Below are 17,589 nucleotides of genomic sequence, written 5' to 3'. Positions count from 1 at the left end.
GACAGGACTGTTTGTTGCAAGGTGTATGATCTGGCATGGTTGAAGTCGGAACGCAATGTCGCTCTCGCGCACTTGTCGCTCCAGCGTCTCTCACCTTCAGCAAAACGGTTGAACAGATAGCGCGGACGACTGGCTCTGGTGGCCACTTTGTACATCGGTGGCGTTTACAAGGAGGGGGTTGGGATGAGCGAGTTCTACAAAGCTATTGCACTTCTTCACAAGCGAGCACCTCTCAAAGCTAGTTAAAAGTGCGGACAAGTATGCGTGCACCATGTAGCTTCATGACAATGTCACTACAGCAAAGCGGTCGATTATCCAACGGACATTTGATTAAACTATGAAAAGAGACACATATGTGTAGGTTGATCGAGCAATGAGTTCGCACCCTTTGGCCAGCTAACACCACGAAGCGATTGAGTACCCAAACCATCCAAGTCATGAGTAGGTATCATCGTGGAGACGGTGAATATTATTAAAAGAAAGAAGAAGCGCTTCTATAGATCGTCGCTATATATGTTAGTAAGCCTGTGAACCTGGCAAGAAATGGTATGACACTAACGTCCTCTACGCTGGAAAGCGTATCGATACATCACCAGTGTGGTGGTATGTAGGCGTAGTGATACATGTGTAGATAGCAGTATCAATGGCTGTAGCCGAGGAACATCGTGATCTCGAAGCATAGTTGACATGTATGGTTGATGGCGACAAATGTCAGCGGAGGCGTCGTACGCGAAGCAAGGGCGAGAGCGAGGTCGAGCACCTAAGCCTTCTGGTTGGTCTTCTTGACGCTGCCACGAGTGGATGTGCGAGGGCTAGCCTTGGACGGAGACTTGGAAGGCGACTTCGCAACACGAGTCTTTGCGGGCAACTTCCGTGGGGTTGATACCTTGCCTGGAAGCTTGGGGAGGAACTCGATGGACGGCACTTGATCGGTCTCATGCCCCTGAAGCATCTGAAGGATCACGTCCATGGCATCTTTTGCATTCTGCTCTGCCTTGTTCTTGCCGATGTACTGGTCAAGTTCGCGAAGGACGTCAATGGGGGCCTCGAAAGCCTTACCAGTGACGGGTGCCACGGCAGCGGCTGCAGCCTCTGAACTCATGCCGCCGGCGACCTTGCGCGAGTACTCGTTCAGGCGATCCTCCTCCGACTTCTTCAAGGTGATGTCGTAGGTAGTACCTGGAAACTCGGCTTCGATGACATCGAACTGGCGGAGGATCAGCTTCACCTTGCGAATTTGCCAGAGCTCTTTGTTGTAGGTAGCACGCTGGTAATGCTTTCGACAGAAGAGAGGCCAGTCGGTGAGGTCCCTCGTGCAGGCCTTGTTGCGACCAAAGTGGTCTGAAATGACCTTGCGGGAGAGAGCCAGGGTGTACTGTCCAGTGCGACATTTGCTGTATTCATCATTCATGCACACGAACTCGCGTTCGACAGAGTCATCGTCGATCGCGTCTGTGATGACTTGTTCGCCATCATCAGTCTCGGCGGAGGGCTCGGACATTACCGTGTCGGCAGGGCTGATGGGATCGAGCTGACTGGTAGGAAAGCTGCGCTCTGGCGTAGACGGCGGTGCAATAGCTGGCACATCGGCGGCGAGCTCAGGACTGGAGGGCTTGGGCGGCGCAGATTCAGTAAGAAGATTCGCAAGGCTCATCGCGTCACGAATGGCGGACTGGGCCATGGCTGTGTTGGTAGTGTTGCTGGTAGGATTGGCCATAGTCTGGGAGACCATGGCAGTTAGCTGTACTGGACGTGACAAGCTGGGATGGGTATCCGTGCAATGGTATTTGCGCAAGGTGTGAGTGAAAGTGCGCGGAAGCCTCACTTCTCGCAAGTCGCGATCTGGTCGTGTAGCGTTGTGAAGGAGATCTCGAGGGAGCTGAGCGAGGGACTAAATACCGACTGAACAGACGACGGTACGGACGGTGTGGGGCGGTCTAGGTGAAGTCGCTTTCTAAGGTGACAATCGAGCGTTTGCGTTGGTGCCTATCGACCCCGTCGTCACAGGGACCTTGCCCCGCTTGCAGCTTTTCATTCACTGTAGAGCCAGGCTCGGCAGCCAAAATGACGGAGGCTCGAGAGCGGTATCTGGTCGATATGGTCACAGTTTACAATGCGTTGCGGCTATGGTTGTCTTCTTGCCAACAGCGCCGGTTCACAGCTCCACGTCTCCTGGGTCCAATTGGATGCTCGCCATTAGAGCTTGTGACTGAATTTCGGTCCTTACTACAGGCAATAACAACAGCACAGTGGTTTGACAAACAGCAGAGATAGGTGCAAGCCCTCGACCCAAACAGAGAATCGCAACGGCATGTGAATTACTGTTACAGCTATGCAAGGCGAGGTTCTCTGACACCGAGAGTCGGTGCGGAGCGTGACTGTAGAGAAATAGAAGCAAAAGTGAATTGAAAAATGGTTCAGATAATTGGATCAGATAATGCCTAGTAAAGGCCAACAACGCACTCAAAGGCCTCATCTCCCTTTACGTCGCATCAAGCTTCTCCAAGGCCCCTTCTAGCTCTTGCCTCGCACAAGGCGGCTCAGGAGATGTAATATGACTTTACTCGTCTTTCTGGTGAGAGGATGTTGGCAGTCCTGGCCAGACCACAGCAGTACGGCGTCAATGAGCAAATTCCAACGATGATGATCAAAATCAGGATCTAGTCGGGGCTGCTATACTATCAGCGAGCATTGTCCAGATCCTCGCAGCAAGTCTGTTTGCTTGTCGATGACGCGTGAAGACACACGGTGGTGGTGTGAAGGGCGGTCGGCGGCCGGAACGCAAAGCGCCGATATCGCCGGCAGAAGCCGCGCCCGATTTCGTCAGGGCCGGCTGCTAGGCCAGTGTGTTGCTCTGGCGCCTCAGGCTTCTCAGCTGCGAGACGTTAGCAACGCAGCTGCACGCGCACGCGAACCTCGTCACACTGCTTGAAATGCGCCCCCACGTCACATCGTTCCCGCTACTTCAGCCCACCTACGCTACTCTGCGCTGAGCGCGTCCGCGGCACCTCACCCTCGGTCGTGCCGCTCGCCCTGAGCTCCCACCGCTACAATGCCGCCCACCGCAGGCACGCGAACGTCTACACGGCAGGGCCGCGCCACTGTCCGCCCTACCAACTACTATGCGCGCAGCTTCGCCGGCCGTCTCGCTGCGCACGGGATGGAGCAGACGCCCGAGGCCTCCAACAGCGCGCCTGGCTTCTTCCCCGCCCTCACACACTTCACGGGCGCCGTCGATGCCTTTCCAAAGGAGGTTGTGCGGCACTTCTCCATGTTCAAGGAGGTCGAGGCTAAGCTGCACGACCCCGAGTTCCTGCTGCAGGAGCTGCTCAGCGAGATCGCGCAGCAACCCACGACCACGAACGCCCAGCGGCGCGCCCTCGAACAGAACGCCGACGTGGCGATCCAAAATGCAAATGTAAGCTCCACGGACTCCTGGTTGGCAGAACATCAGCTGACACCCACAAGCAGCCCCCTCCCAACTTCGACAGCCTCCCGCCCGACGAGCAGGCCGTCATCAGGAAGCGTCAACTGTTCCTGCGCTTGCGCATGCTCATCCACAACATCCTCCCTACACTAGACGAGAAACTCGTCGTGCTATCAGGCGCAAAGGCGACAAAAGACAAGGGCATCACGCGCATGAAGCACTCGTACTCGCAGCTCGACACCGAGATCAGCGAAGAGGCACGCTACGGCAGCCTCACGCACTGGGCATACGCAGACAAAGAGGAGAAGAAGAAGGGCGCTCCAAACCACGAGCGCCAGCGGCGCGAAGTTGCAGCCGCGAACAATCTAGCCGCAGCTGCGCAGCATGTGCACGACGTGGACTCGATTGCTGCAAAGAGCGAGGCTCGTCGCGAAGCGGTGCAAGCCAAGCGTAGTCGCCAGCAGCAGGTCGACTCTGACTTCGACGACAGACCGACGACGAAGAAGCCACAGAAAAGGAAAGCGCACGCGCCTGACACGGCTGCGGACCACCGTGGCGTTGGACTGGGACTGTCGAGCACCGCCACTGGGCAGCAAGGCAAGAGGAAGAAGACCGAGAAGGCTCTTGCCGCAGCAGCGCCGACGGCCGCGCCCATGGAACGATCAATGAGCGGCGCTCTGAAGGCTGCGGGCAACAGTGCACGAGCCGGCTCCAGTCCTCGAGTAACTCCGAGCATTGAGAACCCTGCTCCTGCCAAACGGAAGCCACGCGCTGCTCCCGCACCTGCCCCTCGCAAGAACCAGCTGCCCGCTTATTCTCCTCCACCCGCGTCTTCACCACTCGCCGCAAACTTCGCCATCAATAAAGCGACTGCTGGCATTGCAGATCGTCCACTGTCTTCGAGGGCAAGAAAGAATTCCACTGCGAACTCTGCTGCCTCCGGTAGCGTGCCTGAACCTATACCCATCCGTCGTCCATCGACCTCACATTCCGTTCAGCAAGGCCCTGGCAGCAATGCCATCACTGAGCTGGAACAAGCTGCAGGCATTGTACGCGACCTCGAATCGATCAAAGACGCCATGATTCCCCAGGAGACCACAGAGAGGCCCGTTCCTCTAGCTCCTACTGTCCTCAAGCAAGAAGATCAAGAGCACGTACAAGAAGAACCGGAGAGCATGGATATCGATACTCCAGCAGCAATGTCATCTGCAGCTAGAGCTGCCCGGGTATCCAAGCCCGAGACGCCCGTTGTGAGCTCATTCCCTGAGGTTCCCATGGCACGCAGCCGCAGTACTCGCAACGCGCAGAATGGCAACTCCAACTCCAATGGCTCTTCGGAGAACAACAGCACAGCAACAGGGGTAGTGTCGAAGCGAGGTAACAAGAAGAGCGGGCAATCTGCAACATCAGCAACCGATTCGCCCGCACTCAAACCAGTGCCGACTGCGAGATCGAATCCTCCTTCTTCTGCAGCAAGCTCCATCGCTCCCGAGCAGGAATATCAAGATGCGGAGACGGACGATGGCGAAGACGAGCCGCGGTACTGCTATTGCAACGAGGTGTCGTACGGACAGATGGTCGCCTGCGACAACGATGCTTGTCCCCGCGAGTGGTTCCATCTTCCTTGCGTGCAACTCGAAAAAGCGCCTGTCGGCAGGACTAAATGGTTCTGCAGTGACGAGTGTCAAGAGCAGCACACCAAATCCAAGGCGAAGGGGAAACGTCCGGGTAGTAGTAGACAATAGGAATTCGGAAGGAGTTCAAGGCGTTCTGGGACGGGTTTGCAGGCATGCGAGTCTAGGCCAGGCCCGAAGGGAAAGGGCACGGCTAAGCTTAAGGATATTTGGGTTGGATGGAATGCTCTTTGAAGCTCCCAATCTGCTTTTTCTGGGATTTGTGGGTTTTCCGGCGTTATGATTACGACGCCTAGAACCGACTCTTTTGGAACAGGCACGGGGAGGTATTCGGTTGGGGCGTTTGTTCGGTCTGACCCCTTGCATGGACTTGCAGTAGGACAGCTCCACGCGTCTTTCATGTGTATACGTTTACGTGTATCGACGTCTGTTTAGGCGACGGTCCGCAACCGTTTTTTCGCGCTTTGCGTTTTTAAAGAGCGCATGCATAGCGACAGCGAAACATCGTTACGGCAATTAGCATACAAGATTTAGATACTCGAAATGGTCCATAATGCATCCAAACATATATGACCAGCCGTTTGACACTTTTGCGGGATCTAACCTGTCTTGTCTACAGCTAATAAACCCCAGAACTACGACTGAATACATGGCTCCAAATCAGTGAATGGTCGGACGTGTCTGGGTACAACGATCGCGCTCGACACGACATCCCTGCACGACCTTTTGTAATCGTCAACGATCATTGGTCACACGATCAATGCTCAGCCTCCCGACAGCTTGGACCCTGTGTGTAGCTACAGCGCAACACACTCACCGCCACCATAAGTTCGTGGAACAGGTGTCTTGAGCGGCTTGCCAGTTGGATCATCTCTCCAGTATCTCTACACTCTTTCAAATTTCTCAATGGCGCCTAAGAACGTTCCCACTGCCGAGGAGCAGCTGATCGCGGAGCCCCAAGGCGGGGCGCCAAATTCTCCCCCAGATCTCCGCTTCTTGCACTACAATGATGTTTACCACATCGAAGCCGGAAGTCAGGAGCCTGTCGGTGGCTACCCTCGCTTTCAGACCTTGATCAACTACTACAAAAATGATGCTCGGTTTGATGGGCAGCCAGAAGCTTTGACCTTCTTCTCTGGAGATGCTTTTAACCCTAGCATCGAGAGCAGCATCACAAAAGGTGGGTTTGGGGCATCAAAGGCTAGACAATTACTTCATATAACTGACTGTATATCAGGTAGCCACATGGTGCCAGTACTGAATACGCTAGGCACTGACGTTGCTTGCGTTGGAGTAGGTTCCATGACGTGTCTAAGCGCTTCGGTGACTGACTACCTCACAGAACCACGACCTTGACTTTGGTGTGAAGCAGTACCGATATTTGACATCAAAATGCAAGTTCCCATGGCTCCTTGCCAATGTTCTCGACCCAGCCCTTGGCGAGAATGTGTCTCTTGGAAATGCAAAGAAGACTGTCATGCTCACTTCGTCAAACGGCATCAAGGTTGGTGTCATTGGGCTGGCAGAACGAGAATGGCTCGACACCATCAACGCACTACCCCCTGATATCATTTACAAGAGCGCATCAGCAACTGCAAAGGAGCTCATTCCAGGACTGAAGGAGCAGGGCGCCGAGATCATTGTTTGCGTTGCCCATCAAAGAGAACCGAACGACCTCAAGCTCGCTGAAAATTGTGGAAGCGAGTACATCGATCTCATCCTGGGTGGTCACGATCACTACTACGCCTACAGTCTCATCAAAGGCACACACGTACTGCGATCAGGCACAGACTTCAAGCAGCTCTCACACATCGACCTGTGGCGCAAGCCTGATGGCAAAGGCTGGGACATGAAGATTGTACGACGCGATGTCGTAAGCAGCATCAAAGAAGATGCCGCGGCACTGGAGTTGGTTGATGAGCAAACGCGAGACATCAAGAAGCGACTGGACAAGCCTGTTGGTTACACAGCTGCTCCGCTCGACGCTCGCTTTACGACTGTGAGAACAAAGGAGTCAAACATTGGCAACTTTGTGTGCGACCTAATGCGCTACTACTACTCAGCAGAATGCTGTATCATGGCCGCCGGCACAATACGCGGTGATCAAGTGTATCCTCCAGGTGTTCTCAAGCTGCGAGATCTTATCAACTGCTTCCCATTCGAAGATCCGGTAGTTGTCATTAAGGTCACTGGAAAGCAAATTACCGAAGCTCTGGAGAACGGTGTTAGCAACTACCCTGCCTTGGAAGGCAGGTACCCGCAAGTGTCGAACATAACGTTCGATGTCGACTACTCCAAGTCACCAATGTCGAGAGTATCAAATGTTACGATTGCCGGCGAGCCAGCGGATAACGAGCGCGTCTATGTGCTTGCTACCCGTGGCTACATGGGGCGTGGCAAAGACGGCTACACGTCATTGCTCATCGAGGAAGAAGGAGGTACTGCTGTCGAAATAGTCAGCGAGGAGAACGGTGTGCTTATCTCGACGATCTTGCGACAATACTTCATGTCGCTGAAGGTGCTCGGCAAGTGGAAGCGCTGGGGCGAATCAATGGACAAACGATTCCTTAACATCCAAACAAACCTTCAGAAGAATCACAGCCACGGCTTCCACGAGGCATCGCCGACATCGCCCGTGGACAAAAAGAAGCCGCAATTCCCAAGCCTCGATGGAGTCACAGAGTCCGAGAGCGATTCAGAAGACCCTGACGCTGATGAAGATGAAGACGACGGTGCGGAATATGACGCAAGCAGACCCATCACATTCAATCAGCGCGAGCTGGATCTTCTGAGGAGATCGTTGCGCAAGTGGATAAGGCTTGCGAAGTTGCAGGGCTCGGCAAAGCCTTGCGACGAGCTGGGCCAAGAGGAGATCCAGGTCAATTGGACCAAAGCGATCGCACCCAGGCTAGAAGGCAGGATCAACGACATCACGCCCGCAGCAGCATAGATAGTCGTGCAAGTCCAGTCGAACGAGCCGAATGTAGCTATAGAAAAGAAACAAATCAAAACGCACCATCACGTGCGCGCGTTATTCGAGCTGAGGCTTGATCGGGCATGTGACGTGATGCAGGTGGGCGGATACAACCACCCTACTTTCCACACTTTCTTCAACTTGCCGCTTCAGGCAGGTACACTCGTGTGGTCCTCGCCCCACCTCTCCGCTCTCCTTCCACAACACCCCATGTCAATCTTCAACCTTCCGAAAGAGATTCGCCTGCAAATCTGGACGTTGGTCTACTTGAACGAACCGCCTCGGCTTGTCACACTGCGCAGCAAACCACACGATGACCGTCACGCAGAGGACGTTTTCTGTCCACGCTATTCACCAACCCCCGCCCCCACGGTAGTCAACATCTGTCATGAAGCACGTGCAGAGGCAGAGTACCAAGCGCGACGTGCCAACGCCCTGATTCATCTACCATCCCCTCTCGACCCCACCCCTGACGAGTTCTATTTCCGGCTCGATACAGATTTGTTGTTCATCGACCTTGAGCACGGCATCAACAAGCACTTCGACGACTCGCCCGACGCCGGTCTTCTTGCCCACTTCCTCGAAGCAGCGGGCTGCGATGCGACGTCACTGAAGAATATTGTGATTACGCAGGTTGTTCGCGTTGCGTTTGTTGATGGCGCACTGTCGAATTGCTTACGCGACTTTCCTAGCATTGAACATCTTGTCATGGTCGTGGATCACAAAGACATGCGCACTGACCAAGAGAAGGAGCGCTTTATTCTTGCTGCACGACGCATTGTCACACAGTACCGTCTTGACATGCGGATCAGGGCGAAGGCGAGAGGCGATGTATACGTGCATGGCGAACGTCTCCTCGATCTTGACTTTGCAGTCAGGGGTGGGACAGCACTGAGCATGCTGAATAAGAGCGACTGGGAGGGGTGGGGTGACTTGCAGAGCAACTGGTGGATGGAGGATGTGCCTCAGAGGTATATTGATTTCTACTTTTGATTATGCTATTATACTACAGTCTATGGATGCCGATGCATGCCTGATCCGAAGGCTACGGAATCTCCAGATAGATTCTGTCGCCTTCTTTCGGTTCCTCGAGATAGTCATCTGCGGTCTCGGTCGGCAGCTGGCGCTTCTCAGCCCAATCGCGCACAGCTTCAAAGTTGCGACACGTATGCACAGTATTGAAGTCGACAAAGGGTTCGATCTCCGAATTGGGTGGCTGATACCAGACTTGCCCCAAGACGCCGATATCAACGTTGCACATTAATTGTTGCCGAATGATATCGAGACAGTGTGCTGTTAGAAGACTGGTAAGCTTTCGCCAAGAAGGAATACATCGGACCATGACTTACTGACGTGCGCCTTTAGGACGTGCTCGTCATTGGCAAAGGGCCCCATCTTCATCGCCCTGTAGTAGTCGATATTCCAGGACAGCGACTTTCGAAGCAGGTTCAAGCAGTGTAGATGATGCAGGCCCTCTACGTTCGCAGGAAATCCACCACCGTACTTCTCCTTGATCTTCACCTGATCGGCTCTGATATTCGATTTCGCAGCTTCGGAAGCTGGAATGCGGACAGCGCTGAAGTCTGCACCCAGACTTGTCCAAGCTGCGTCGACTTCTGGCCCGGCATCCTGTCTGAATGCATTGAGCTTGAGGAAGGAGCCATTGAAAAGGACACGGCTGAAGGTCATATCTGCGTCCTTCATGATGGGAGCTAGATGTTGTCAGTGGGGATCGAGCTGAATTCGTTGACTCGAACTTACAGTATTCCGAAATATGACGCATGCTGAAAGCATCAGCGTCCAGTCCGTTTCGTCCAGCCCAGGCACCGAACAGTGCAGAGAGCACTGCCGTGCAGAAAAGCATGATGCTTGTCGCTATCCATGACTGTCGTCGGGAAGGGTTTCGAGTAGGGTGCCCGTCGAGTGACGAGGTCTCGCTATTTGCCAGCAAGCCTTCGCTATCTTCTGACTTGACCGGACTATACGAATCTGTTTGTTGCTGTGTCTTGATGCCGAACATCTTGAAGCTTCGACTGTAGATTACGAAGAGGATGATACCAGAAAGAAATGACGACAGAACTCATGGGGTATTGAAGAGCACCGAAACGACTCTGCAGCGTTGCTTCGATTTATTTTTGGAGACACAAGATATCGCCGAGGATATCGCTAGGGCTGGTAACCCTGGAGCCACACACCATGATCGTATTCCAAGAGCTACCCCGCCAAAGCTGACAACGAAAGCTCTCGCTAGCTTACAGAAAGCAGCTGAATGCGAGGTTAGCGCACGCTTGTGGCGCTCTGATCGACTCTGTTCGTATGGTCATTTTCATCATCCATGCGCGATATTTGGGACGCCAGTACGCCTGACATTGAACGGTTGTGGCACAATTCCACAGTAAAACGGCGTTGAATGCTCAACCTCAGGTGTTCACTCACATCACGACCATGACCAACGCCAATGCTTTCTCCGCGTTGTGCAATGACAGGATATCTGTGTCACCATCACGACATTCGCCACCGAGTGATCGTATGCGCTACCCTGCACATGTTCTGCATGTGGCAGCTTACACAGAGCTGGCGCCCAGCCACGTGACGAATTCCGACCACTCACCGTGGTCACTACTACTGGGCATTCACACGACTTCGATCTAGCATCGCTTTGCGGGGACCCCGGAAAACCTATACGAACAAGATTTGCACTATACGTCTATCAAGAACAGCTAGCTCGGACTATTTACAGACTACCAGTACGATTCTCACGACCTCACGATGCAACACATGGCAGCATACGGCTGAACTGACGGTTAAGACGGCCCCATCAGGCAAAGCATCAGCGGGATGATGTCTGCGCAAGCCATACGAGGGCTATCATCCCGTAATCAATATTTCCCAGCATTAGCTCCGCACGACAATGACTTTGTCAGTGAGCAAGACTGCATCGATGTGAGATCGCTCGGACAATCGGAGAGACTGCCTATCAATGCTCGAACGCGGCTAAGCTGGTATGATGGCGACCTCGTTATGCCGCCATGGAATCGTATATGAACCTCACCCCGCTTGATATTGGAAGTATCACGCCACAACTCTCGAGGTTCAAGCAGCAACCTCAGGCACTCGCTTCCAATAACACATCTTCGCTTTCATTATGAAGTACGCGTACGCCCTGCTGGCCCTCGCGGCCGCAGTGACTGCCGCTCCAGCCGCCTCTCCAGAAGCTGCCCCAGAGGCTGCTCCTGAAGCTGCTCCTGAGGCTGCTCCTGAGGCTCAGCCCGATGGCTATGCTCATTACGGTATGTCCATGCTCACACTCATACATCAAACAATGCTGACAGCATACCAGGTTCTTACCCTCCTCCAAAGGATGGATACGGACACTATGGAAAGTACGGCAAGTACGCGTCCTATGGCAAGTACGATGGGAAATACAAGCGCGAGGCCGAGCCAGAGGCTGAGGCTGAGGCCCAGCCCGATGGTTATGCCAATTACGGTACGTGCATCCCTCAAGTCTACATACCAACAGAGCTGACGTCACATAAGGCTCTTACCCTCCCCTCAAGGACGGGTACGGGCACTACGGCAAGTACGGAAAGTACGCGTCTTATGGCAAGTACGGCAAGCGTGAAGCTGAAGCCGACGGCTATGCAAACTACGGTACGCCAACCGTCCATGAGCCTGTATGGCTATCATATTGACTGAACAGGCTCCTACCCTCCCCCTAAGGATGGCTATGGACACTACGGCAAGTACGGCAAGTACGCCAGCTATGGCAAGTACGATGGAAAGTACAAGCGCGAGGCCGAGCCTGAAGCCGAGGCCGACGGTTATGCACACTATGGTATGCCACGCTCCTCCCCACAGCACCATAAGACCTAACACCAAATAGGCTCCTACCCACCACCCAAGGATGGGTACGGGCACTATGGCAAGTACGGCAAGTACGCCAGCTACGGCAAATACGACGGAAAGTACAGGCGTGAGGCCGCGCCAGAGCCAGAGGCCGAGGCCGAAGCCGATCCCGGCTACGCAAACTACGGTATGCCACCCCCTCTCCTCGAAAAATCGCTCAGACCTAACACCACACAGGCTCCTACCCCCCTCCCAAGGGCGGCTACGAGCACTACGGCAAGTACGCCAGCTACGGCAAGTACGGCGGCAAGGACAGGCGCGAGGCTGAGCCCGAGGCTGAGCCCGAGGTTGAGGCTGAGGAGTGAAGACGGCGATGCAGATGAGAATGCAGATGGAAAAGCAGATGGAGATGGAGGTGTGCAGGGTGGCGAATCACGATCCTTATGCTGTTATGATGCTATGCTTAGACGAATAATGTTTACATACGTTCCTTTTCCGCTGGTGTTGATTTGAGTTGGCTTGACTTGACCTGACCTGACTTGACCTGAGCTGGTTTTTGTGTTGTGTGGGTGCATGAAGGAGCTTGAAGTGAGAGCTTGGAGTGAGAGCATGGAGTGGGCACGCGCAGACCTTGATCACAGCAGTTGTTGGTGTTTGTGACAACGTTATAGCGACGACTCGTCTCCTGGTAGAATGCCAGTAGATGATGGACCGCCTTGATCCCCGCTTCTGTGCAGGTGTGTTGGATATCGCGCAGCCACCGCGCGGCGCAGAAAGGCAGTGGCGCAGAGCAGAACGGCAGTAGAGAAGCAGTAGAGGAACAGAACCGCAGCCAAAAAGAAGAAACATTTCTTAGCTATAAACAAAGCAGACCGTAGCCCGCGGTATCATCGATTGCTCGTACACATCCCCCCTCCCCCCGCTTCGCTCAGTCATAAGTCGTAATATCTACCCGCGCGTGCGGAAACGGAAAGAAAAGAAAAGAAAAGAAAGAAGAAAGGCAGTATATACACTCCACCCTCACACCCTTACACCCTCACACTCTACACAACGCACGCTCCACACACCCACCCTCTCCACGCAGGACGCAGCACACCTCAATAAGCATCCCCAAAAATCTCCTTCGGACTCTGCACCAACTCATCCAGCCTGCCCAACCCCCTGCCCCCCGCCCCACCGCCTTCCTTCCGCCTCCCCTTGCGCTCCTTCTTCGTCACCAGGTGCGGCGCCACGGGCGTCACGGGCGTGAATGGCATGTACGGACTATACGGGGTAAACGGGACGCCGGTGCGGGGCGTCTGCAGCGCGAGCGCGTCGGGGCGGCGGTCGAGCACTGTTGTTTGGATGCCCGGGGACAGCGGCGCGGAGGATGTGTAGCTGCGGAAGGGCAGCTGGGAGGTTGGCGTCATGAGGGGCGAGCGGGTCTGTGGCGGCGGCGGCGGGGCGATGGTGAGGGTTGGGGTCGGGCCGCGCGGGGACGCGGGGAGCGGGATGCGCAGGGTGTGTGCGCGGTGGAGTTCCTCGGGGGAGGTCGGGGTGTAGGGGGTCGACGGGGAGGTGGGCTGGGTTGGGGGCGAGGGGGGTGCGCCGGGATGCGGGTAGAAGCGGGGGGACAGCGGGGTGCGGGCTTCGTCGTCGGGGGCGGCGCCGCCGTAGCTCTGGATGGGGCCGCTGATGCGCAGGTTCTTGAGGTTGAAGCGCGTGGCTTTTTCGGCGCGGCTGGCGCTGGACAGGCGGCTGGGTTTGGAGAGGATGGAGCGCGGCGAGGGCGGGGGGTGGTCGGCGCGGAGGCTGCTTTGGCGCGAGTGCGGGAGGGCGGTGGTCATGTTGGTGGGGTAGTCGGGGGGGTAGATGGCTTTGATGGGGGAGGTGGGGGAGCTGTCGCTGGGGCCGCGCTGGGAGGTGTTGATGGTCGATGGGCGGCGCCTCTCGTGGCGGAGCGAGGGCGGAGGCAGGGTGTCGTCGACGGTGGCCCGGCTGTTCTGGCGCGAGTGCTTCTTCGCGTCGTGGTCCATGACAGCGGCGTACAGCCTCTCCATGTCGTCCTGCGCACGCACTTTGTCGGCATCCAGCACCTTCTGGTCAAACGACATGGGGCTCTGCACAACCGGGCTGACGGGCGTGCTGCCAGAGAGCGAGTCGCCGCCCCGCCTGAACTTCCGCACCCAGCTGGTGGCCGAGCGCATCGACGTCGGACTCGCCGGCGTCTCCACGGGCGGTCGGATTGGTTTCAGCTCCTGCCCGAATTCCAGCGCGGGCGGCGGTTCCAATGCCTTTCGTCTCATCTTTCTCCCGACGGTGAGGAGCAGGATGCCCCAGATCAGCACTGTCAGAACGTATCCACCGACGAGGCCACAAATCTCGTAGGGCAGCCGCCCCTTCTCTCTTGTGGCGTGGAATGAAGCGGGAGGGCCGTCCTCTGGACTCGGGGCGGGGTCGTTGTAGTTGTCCTTGAAGTCGTACGGCGAAGGCGAGGCACGCACAGCAGCAAGCAGGAGCGAGAAGAGGGCCGGCGGCAGTGTCCTGCTCAGCATCTTTCAAACTGGACGGAGGAGGAGGATGTGATTAATATGTCCGTCGACGATCCATAGACTGCCGATCCGACAATGGAGGATCCGGCAATGAGGAACCAGGGAGAGGTGAGACGCAACAGCAGGCACACATGGTGATATTTGGGCAGCGGCTGGCCAAGATGCCTGGTTGATTGAGGTGTGATATCGAAAGACATGGATGTGCGGGCGCTGATTGGCGAGCTTGTTCTTGAGCGACACGAAGGCGTCCAGTGACTGCGCGTGTGCAGGCGCTGAGGCGGGGTCGCTAATGTTGGCTAGCGCGAATGGGCGTCGATTTGCGCTGCTTCAAAGTTCACGCTGCTGGCCTCGGCAGTGATGCTGATAAAGTGGTGGTGGCATTACTTGACGAGCAGTTGATTTTCCGTTGTTGATTTCCCGTTGCTCGTCACAATCAAAACATCGCAAGAGGCAGAATTGAGTCGCAAACAGCGTGTTCCCAAAATATCCCAACCACCTTGCAGATCATGCGTGCAGGTTGCAAAATCACGGCACAGCGGCGGCCCGTATGCGCGCTGCCTCTTCCATGCTACCCCCAGACCGTTCTGCGCCCCTGCAGGTTAAAGACAGCTCGAAATGCTCACCATCCTGACGCTCCTATTGGCTGTGTGTTATCACGCTTTCACCGTCTAAGCGCCCGCCTAAGCGAATCAGATCATCACACTTATCGAGACTAGCGAATCGCGTCTCCCATTTGCCAGGCTCATATCGGCCGTGCAAGTGGTCGAGGTCGGTGTGACAGCTGCGATCTCCAAGGGAAGCACGTTGTGGCGTTCAATCCTGTGATCCGGACAGCGATGAAGGACGTCCGGCCTGCTTTTTCCGCCATGCATGTGCCAGACTAGCACCGCGTGCTCCTGTATCATAGCATCTGCATAGCGGCCTGTGACGGGGTGAGCAATTGTGCGTATGCAGAGGATGACTGATGTGTGTTTTCATCGTGCATCCTGTCTTGGAGGCAGGCAAGGATGGCTGCTGTCCGGCCTTCGTTCACAAGAACTACTTGGGATGTCGATGGCCTGGAGTCTGCTGCCTGGAAGTCAAGCATCGCGGATCGAGGAGGATTGCAGTCCGAGATGGTCACCACAGACTACGGATTGCTGGATCAAACCCACAGCTACAGCAATCACCACCTTCCTGACAATGACGCTCATTCGGAGCGCGAAAACTCTCGTAAAGCCGCGCTGCCATCGCTTACTACACACACAAAGTGCACTGCGCTCTCATATCGACCCGTTGTTCTGCTATACCAGCGGACGATGGCTATGGAATGAGCGTGCGCAGCTGGAAGCTCGGTATCGATATTTCGACATATCCGGTCTTCAGCAAGCGGCCTGCCAGGCTGTTGGCGCGAGCAAATGTGTATCACTTGAGAAAATCGGCGAGGGCAATTACAACAAGGTATATCGCCTGGAAATGGACGACGGCCAGAAGGCTGTTGCAAGAATCCCACACCCTAACGCTGGCCCACGGTCCCTTACTACTGCATCAGAAGTAGCAACAATGGAGTTTGCTCGGACTGTCTTGCACATACCCGTCCCACGCGTTCTTGCTTGGAGTAACAATGAACAGAATTCTGTCAAAGCAGAATACATTATAATGGAAGAGGCAAGAGGCTCCCAACTCGATGAAGTCTGGGAGAGTCTTTCACTGCGGGACAAATGTCAACTTATCTGTGAGTTTGTCGACATTGAAAAAAGACTACTCTCAGTCTCGTTTGAAAAGTAAGGTCCCATTCAAAACTTGCAAACGACCCAACTTACACACAATCAGAATAGGATCATTGTATTTCAAGAACAGCAACATTCCAGGTTGTCAGCCAGCTGCTGTTCAAAGCGGGCCGCAAGATGTCCTCGATCACATTGAATCAACGTATTGCATTGGTCCTATCACGCGACGAGAGTTCTGGCAGAAACAGCGCAGCACTATGCAATACCACGGCCCTTGTAAGTATTTCCACGCCCTGAATATCCAGCTTTGTTAACAGCGTCAGGGGCGTCTGCCACAGAGTACCTGCAGTCTGTCGCTTGCCGTGAAATCGAATGGATCAACACGTATGCGAAGCTGCAGGAGCCAAACGCAACGCCATGGCAATACACGAGTCCCCAGCAGCAGTCCCCAGAGGCCCATACAGCTCTGCTGCACAAGTTCCTGGCTGCGGTCCCACACATCACTCCCCGAGACGTCGAGCTCGCTTCCCCTAGGCTCTGGCACCCGGACTTCCACGCAGGGAACATCTACGTCGACAACGGACACATATCCTGTATTATCGACTGGCAGGGGGCATGGACTGCGCCCGTGTTCATTGGCGCCAACCCTCCGTTGCTTCTGGACTACGGCATTGACATGTTGATGGAGCTCCCGCCGAACCTCAAAGATCTGGACAAAGACACACAGGCGCGGCTCAGGTACCAGGTATCTCAGTCCATCTTGATCGACACGTACGAAAGACGCACGGCTAGGATAAACCCGCTCATGGACAAGACGATGCGATATCGCCACGGCCAGACGCTGAAGCAATTGGAGGCTTTTGTCGGCGCGACCTGGGACAATTGTCTCTTCCCGTTTGAAGAGTGCTTGATGCGCGTCCAGAGGTGCGCGAGCCGGAGCGGTATCAAGGGCCACAGCTAACGCGTGCAGGGAGTGGCATCACTTTGGCGCCGACGGGCCCTGTCCGTTCGCCTTCTCGGCCGAGGAGACGCGGCGCCACGACGACGAGGCCGAGTCGTTCAACAAGAGCCAGGCGTTTTGGAAAGCGCTGCAGGGCGTGTTGACCGACGAGGGCTACACGACGCACGAGAGCTTTGGCACGGCCGTTGCGGTCCTCAAGGATCTGAGGGAGGGCGGGCTGGGTGAGTTGGCGGGCGAGGAACGGCGCTGCTTCGACGAGGAGACGCGCTGGGTTGCTGCGCTGGACACCTGACGTTCGCGGGTGTTTACTAATAATAGTGGCACTCGGGGTTGCTGTGGTCAGGTGCACAGTGTGTTTATTGTTGGGAAGCACGGCCAGATGCACAGCGCTTCGTTGGAAGAGTACTCATTACAGACTGACAACAAGTCGTGCAAAAGTATCATCTTGTTACAAAGGGTAGAAGAGAAGGATAATACCATGTTTCAGCTCCCTCGTCTTATACAACC

The 17,589-nt window shown here is 55.3% G+C and overlaps 8 protein-coding genes across 8 annotated transcripts; 5 read left to right on the top strand and 3 right to left on the bottom strand.

The window, feature by feature from the left end:
• Positions 1 to 760: 760 nt before the first annotated feature.
• On the bottom strand, positions 761 to 1,717 carry C7974DRAFT_309058 (uncharacterized protein; the record flags this gene model as incomplete). The annotated part of the gene is made up of 1 exon (XM_046138203.1): positions 761 to 1,717. One exon carries the CDS (start codon positions 1,715 to 1,717, stop codon positions 761 to 763), a length of 957 nt encoding a protein of 318 aa, XP_045998050.1.
• Positions 1,718 to 2,860: 1,143 nt separating this feature from the next.
• Positions 2,861 to 5,637, top strand: C7974DRAFT_392448 (uncharacterized protein). The gene is made up of 2 exons (XM_046141681.1): positions 2,861 to 3,418; positions 3,469 to 5,637. Exons 1-2 carry the CDS (start codon positions 3,053 to 3,055, stop codon positions 5,170 to 5,172), a joined length of 2,070 nt encoding a protein of 689 aa, XP_045998049.1. The 5' UTR covers positions 2,861 to 3,052; the 3' UTR covers positions 5,173 to 5,637.
• A 234-nt stretch (positions 5,638 to 5,871) lies between these two features.
• C7974DRAFT_357580 (5'-nucleotidase-like protein) lies at positions 5,872 to 8,101 on the top strand. The gene is made up of 3 exons (XM_046139623.1): positions 5,872 to 6,241; positions 6,299 to 6,354; positions 6,404 to 8,101. Exons 1-3 carry the CDS (start codon positions 5,968 to 5,970, stop codon positions 8,009 to 8,011), a joined length of 1,938 nt encoding a protein of 645 aa, XP_045998048.1. The 5' UTR covers positions 5,872 to 5,967; the 3' UTR covers positions 8,012 to 8,101.
• Positions 8,102 to 8,245: 144 nt separating this feature from the next.
• Positions 8,246 to 9,326, top strand: C7974DRAFT_452551 (uncharacterized protein; the record flags this gene model as incomplete). The annotated part of the gene is made up of 1 exon (XM_046145829.1): positions 8,246 to 9,326. The coding sequence occupies one exon, from the start codon at positions 8,246 to 8,248 to the stop codon at positions 9,026 to 9,028; it is 783 nt and encodes a 260-aa protein (XP_045998047.1). The 3' UTR covers positions 9,029 to 9,326.
• On the bottom strand, positions 9,081 to 10,055 carry C7974DRAFT_375382 (uncharacterized protein; the record flags this gene model as incomplete). The annotated part of the gene is made up of 3 exons (XM_046140205.1): positions 9,081 to 9,328; positions 9,385 to 9,747; positions 9,797 to 10,055. 3 exons carry the CDS (start codon positions 10,053 to 10,055, stop codon positions 9,081 to 9,083), a joined length of 870 nt encoding a protein of 289 aa, XP_045998046.1.
• Positions 10,056 to 11,180: 1,125 nt separating this feature from the next.
• C7974DRAFT_452545 (uncharacterized protein) lies at positions 11,181 to 12,463 on the top strand. The gene is made up of 6 exons (XM_046145828.1): positions 11,181 to 11,325; positions 11,376 to 11,522; positions 11,573 to 11,686; positions 11,736 to 11,870; positions 11,919 to 12,068; positions 12,119 to 12,463. The coding sequence occupies exons 1-6, from the start codon at positions 11,308 to 11,310 to the stop codon at positions 12,392 to 12,394; spliced, it is 840 nt and encodes a 279-aa protein (XP_045998045.1). The 5' UTR covers positions 11,181 to 11,307; the 3' UTR covers positions 12,395 to 12,463.
• Positions 12,464 to 12,710: 247 nt separating this feature from the next.
• C7974DRAFT_392444 (uncharacterized protein) lies at positions 12,711 to 14,876 on the bottom strand. Its single transcript, XM_046141680.1, has one exon. The coding sequence runs from the start codon at positions 14,413 to 14,415 to the stop codon at positions 12,979 to 12,981; it is 1,437 nt and encodes a 478-aa protein (XP_045998044.1). The 5' UTR covers positions 14,416 to 14,876; the 3' UTR covers positions 12,711 to 12,978.
• Positions 14,877 to 15,594: 718 nt separating this feature from the next.
• On the top strand, positions 15,595 to 17,374 carry C7974DRAFT_309740 (kinase-like domain-containing protein; the record flags this gene model as incomplete). The annotated part of the gene is made up of 4 exons (XM_046138235.1): positions 15,595 to 16,175; positions 16,252 to 16,397; positions 16,445 to 17,045; positions 17,092 to 17,374. 4 exons carry the CDS (start codon positions 15,595 to 15,597, stop codon positions 17,372 to 17,374), a joined length of 1,611 nt encoding a protein of 536 aa, XP_045998043.1.
• Positions 17,375 to 17,589: the final 215 nt, after the last annotated feature.

The sequence above is a fragment of the Boeremia exigua genome (assembly GCF_020726555.1).
Source record: "Boeremia exigua strain MPI-SDFR-AT-0100 chromosome Unknown C7974scaffold_5, whole genome shotgun sequence".
Classification (NCBI taxonomy): domain Eukaryota; kingdom Fungi; phylum Ascomycota; class Dothideomycetes; order Pleosporales; family Didymellaceae; genus Boeremia; species Boeremia exigua.
The sequence above is the reverse complement of the archived record's forward strand: the minus strand, read 5'-3'. Positions and strand labels throughout refer to the sequence as shown.

What these genes read in the sequence shown, in the direction of transcription:
- C7974DRAFT_392448 (XM_046141681.1), top strand. Translation starts at nt 3,053, where the DNA reads ATGCCGCCCACCGCAGGCACGCGAACGTCTACACGGCAGGGCCGCGCC. An exon ending in TGGCGATCCAAAATGCAAAT is followed by an intron (nt 3,419 to 3,468) that starts GTAAGCTCCACG and finishes GACACCCACAAG; the next exon opens with CAGCCCCCTCCCAACTTCGA.
- C7974DRAFT_357580 (XM_046139623.1), top strand. Translation starts at nt 5,968, where the DNA reads ATGGCGCCTAAGAACGTTCCCACTGCCGAGGAGCAGCTGATCGCGGAG. An exon ending in CGAGAGCAGCATCACAAAAG is followed by an intron (nt 6,242 to 6,298) that starts GTGGGTTTGGGG and finishes ACTGTATATCAG; the next exon opens with GTAGCCACATGGTGCCAGTA. An exon ending in CTGACGTTGCTTGCGTTGGA is followed by an intron (nt 6,355 to 6,403) that starts GTAGGTTCCATG and finishes ACTACCTCACAG; the next exon opens with AACCACGACCTTGACTTTGG.
- C7974DRAFT_452545 (XM_046145828.1), top strand. An exon ending in CGACGGCTATGCAAACTACG is followed by an intron (nt 11,687 to 11,735) that starts GTACGCCAACCG and finishes TTGACTGAACAG; the next exon opens with GCTCCTACCCTCCCCCTAAG. An exon ending in CGACGGTTATGCACACTATG is followed by an intron (nt 11,871 to 11,918) that starts GTATGCCACGCT and finishes AACACCAAATAG; the next exon opens with GCTCCTACCCACCACCCAAG.
- C7974DRAFT_392444 (XM_046141680.1), bottom strand. Translation starts at nt 14,415, where the DNA reads ATGCTGAGCAGGACACTGCCGCCGGCCCTCTTCTCGCTCCTGCTTGCT.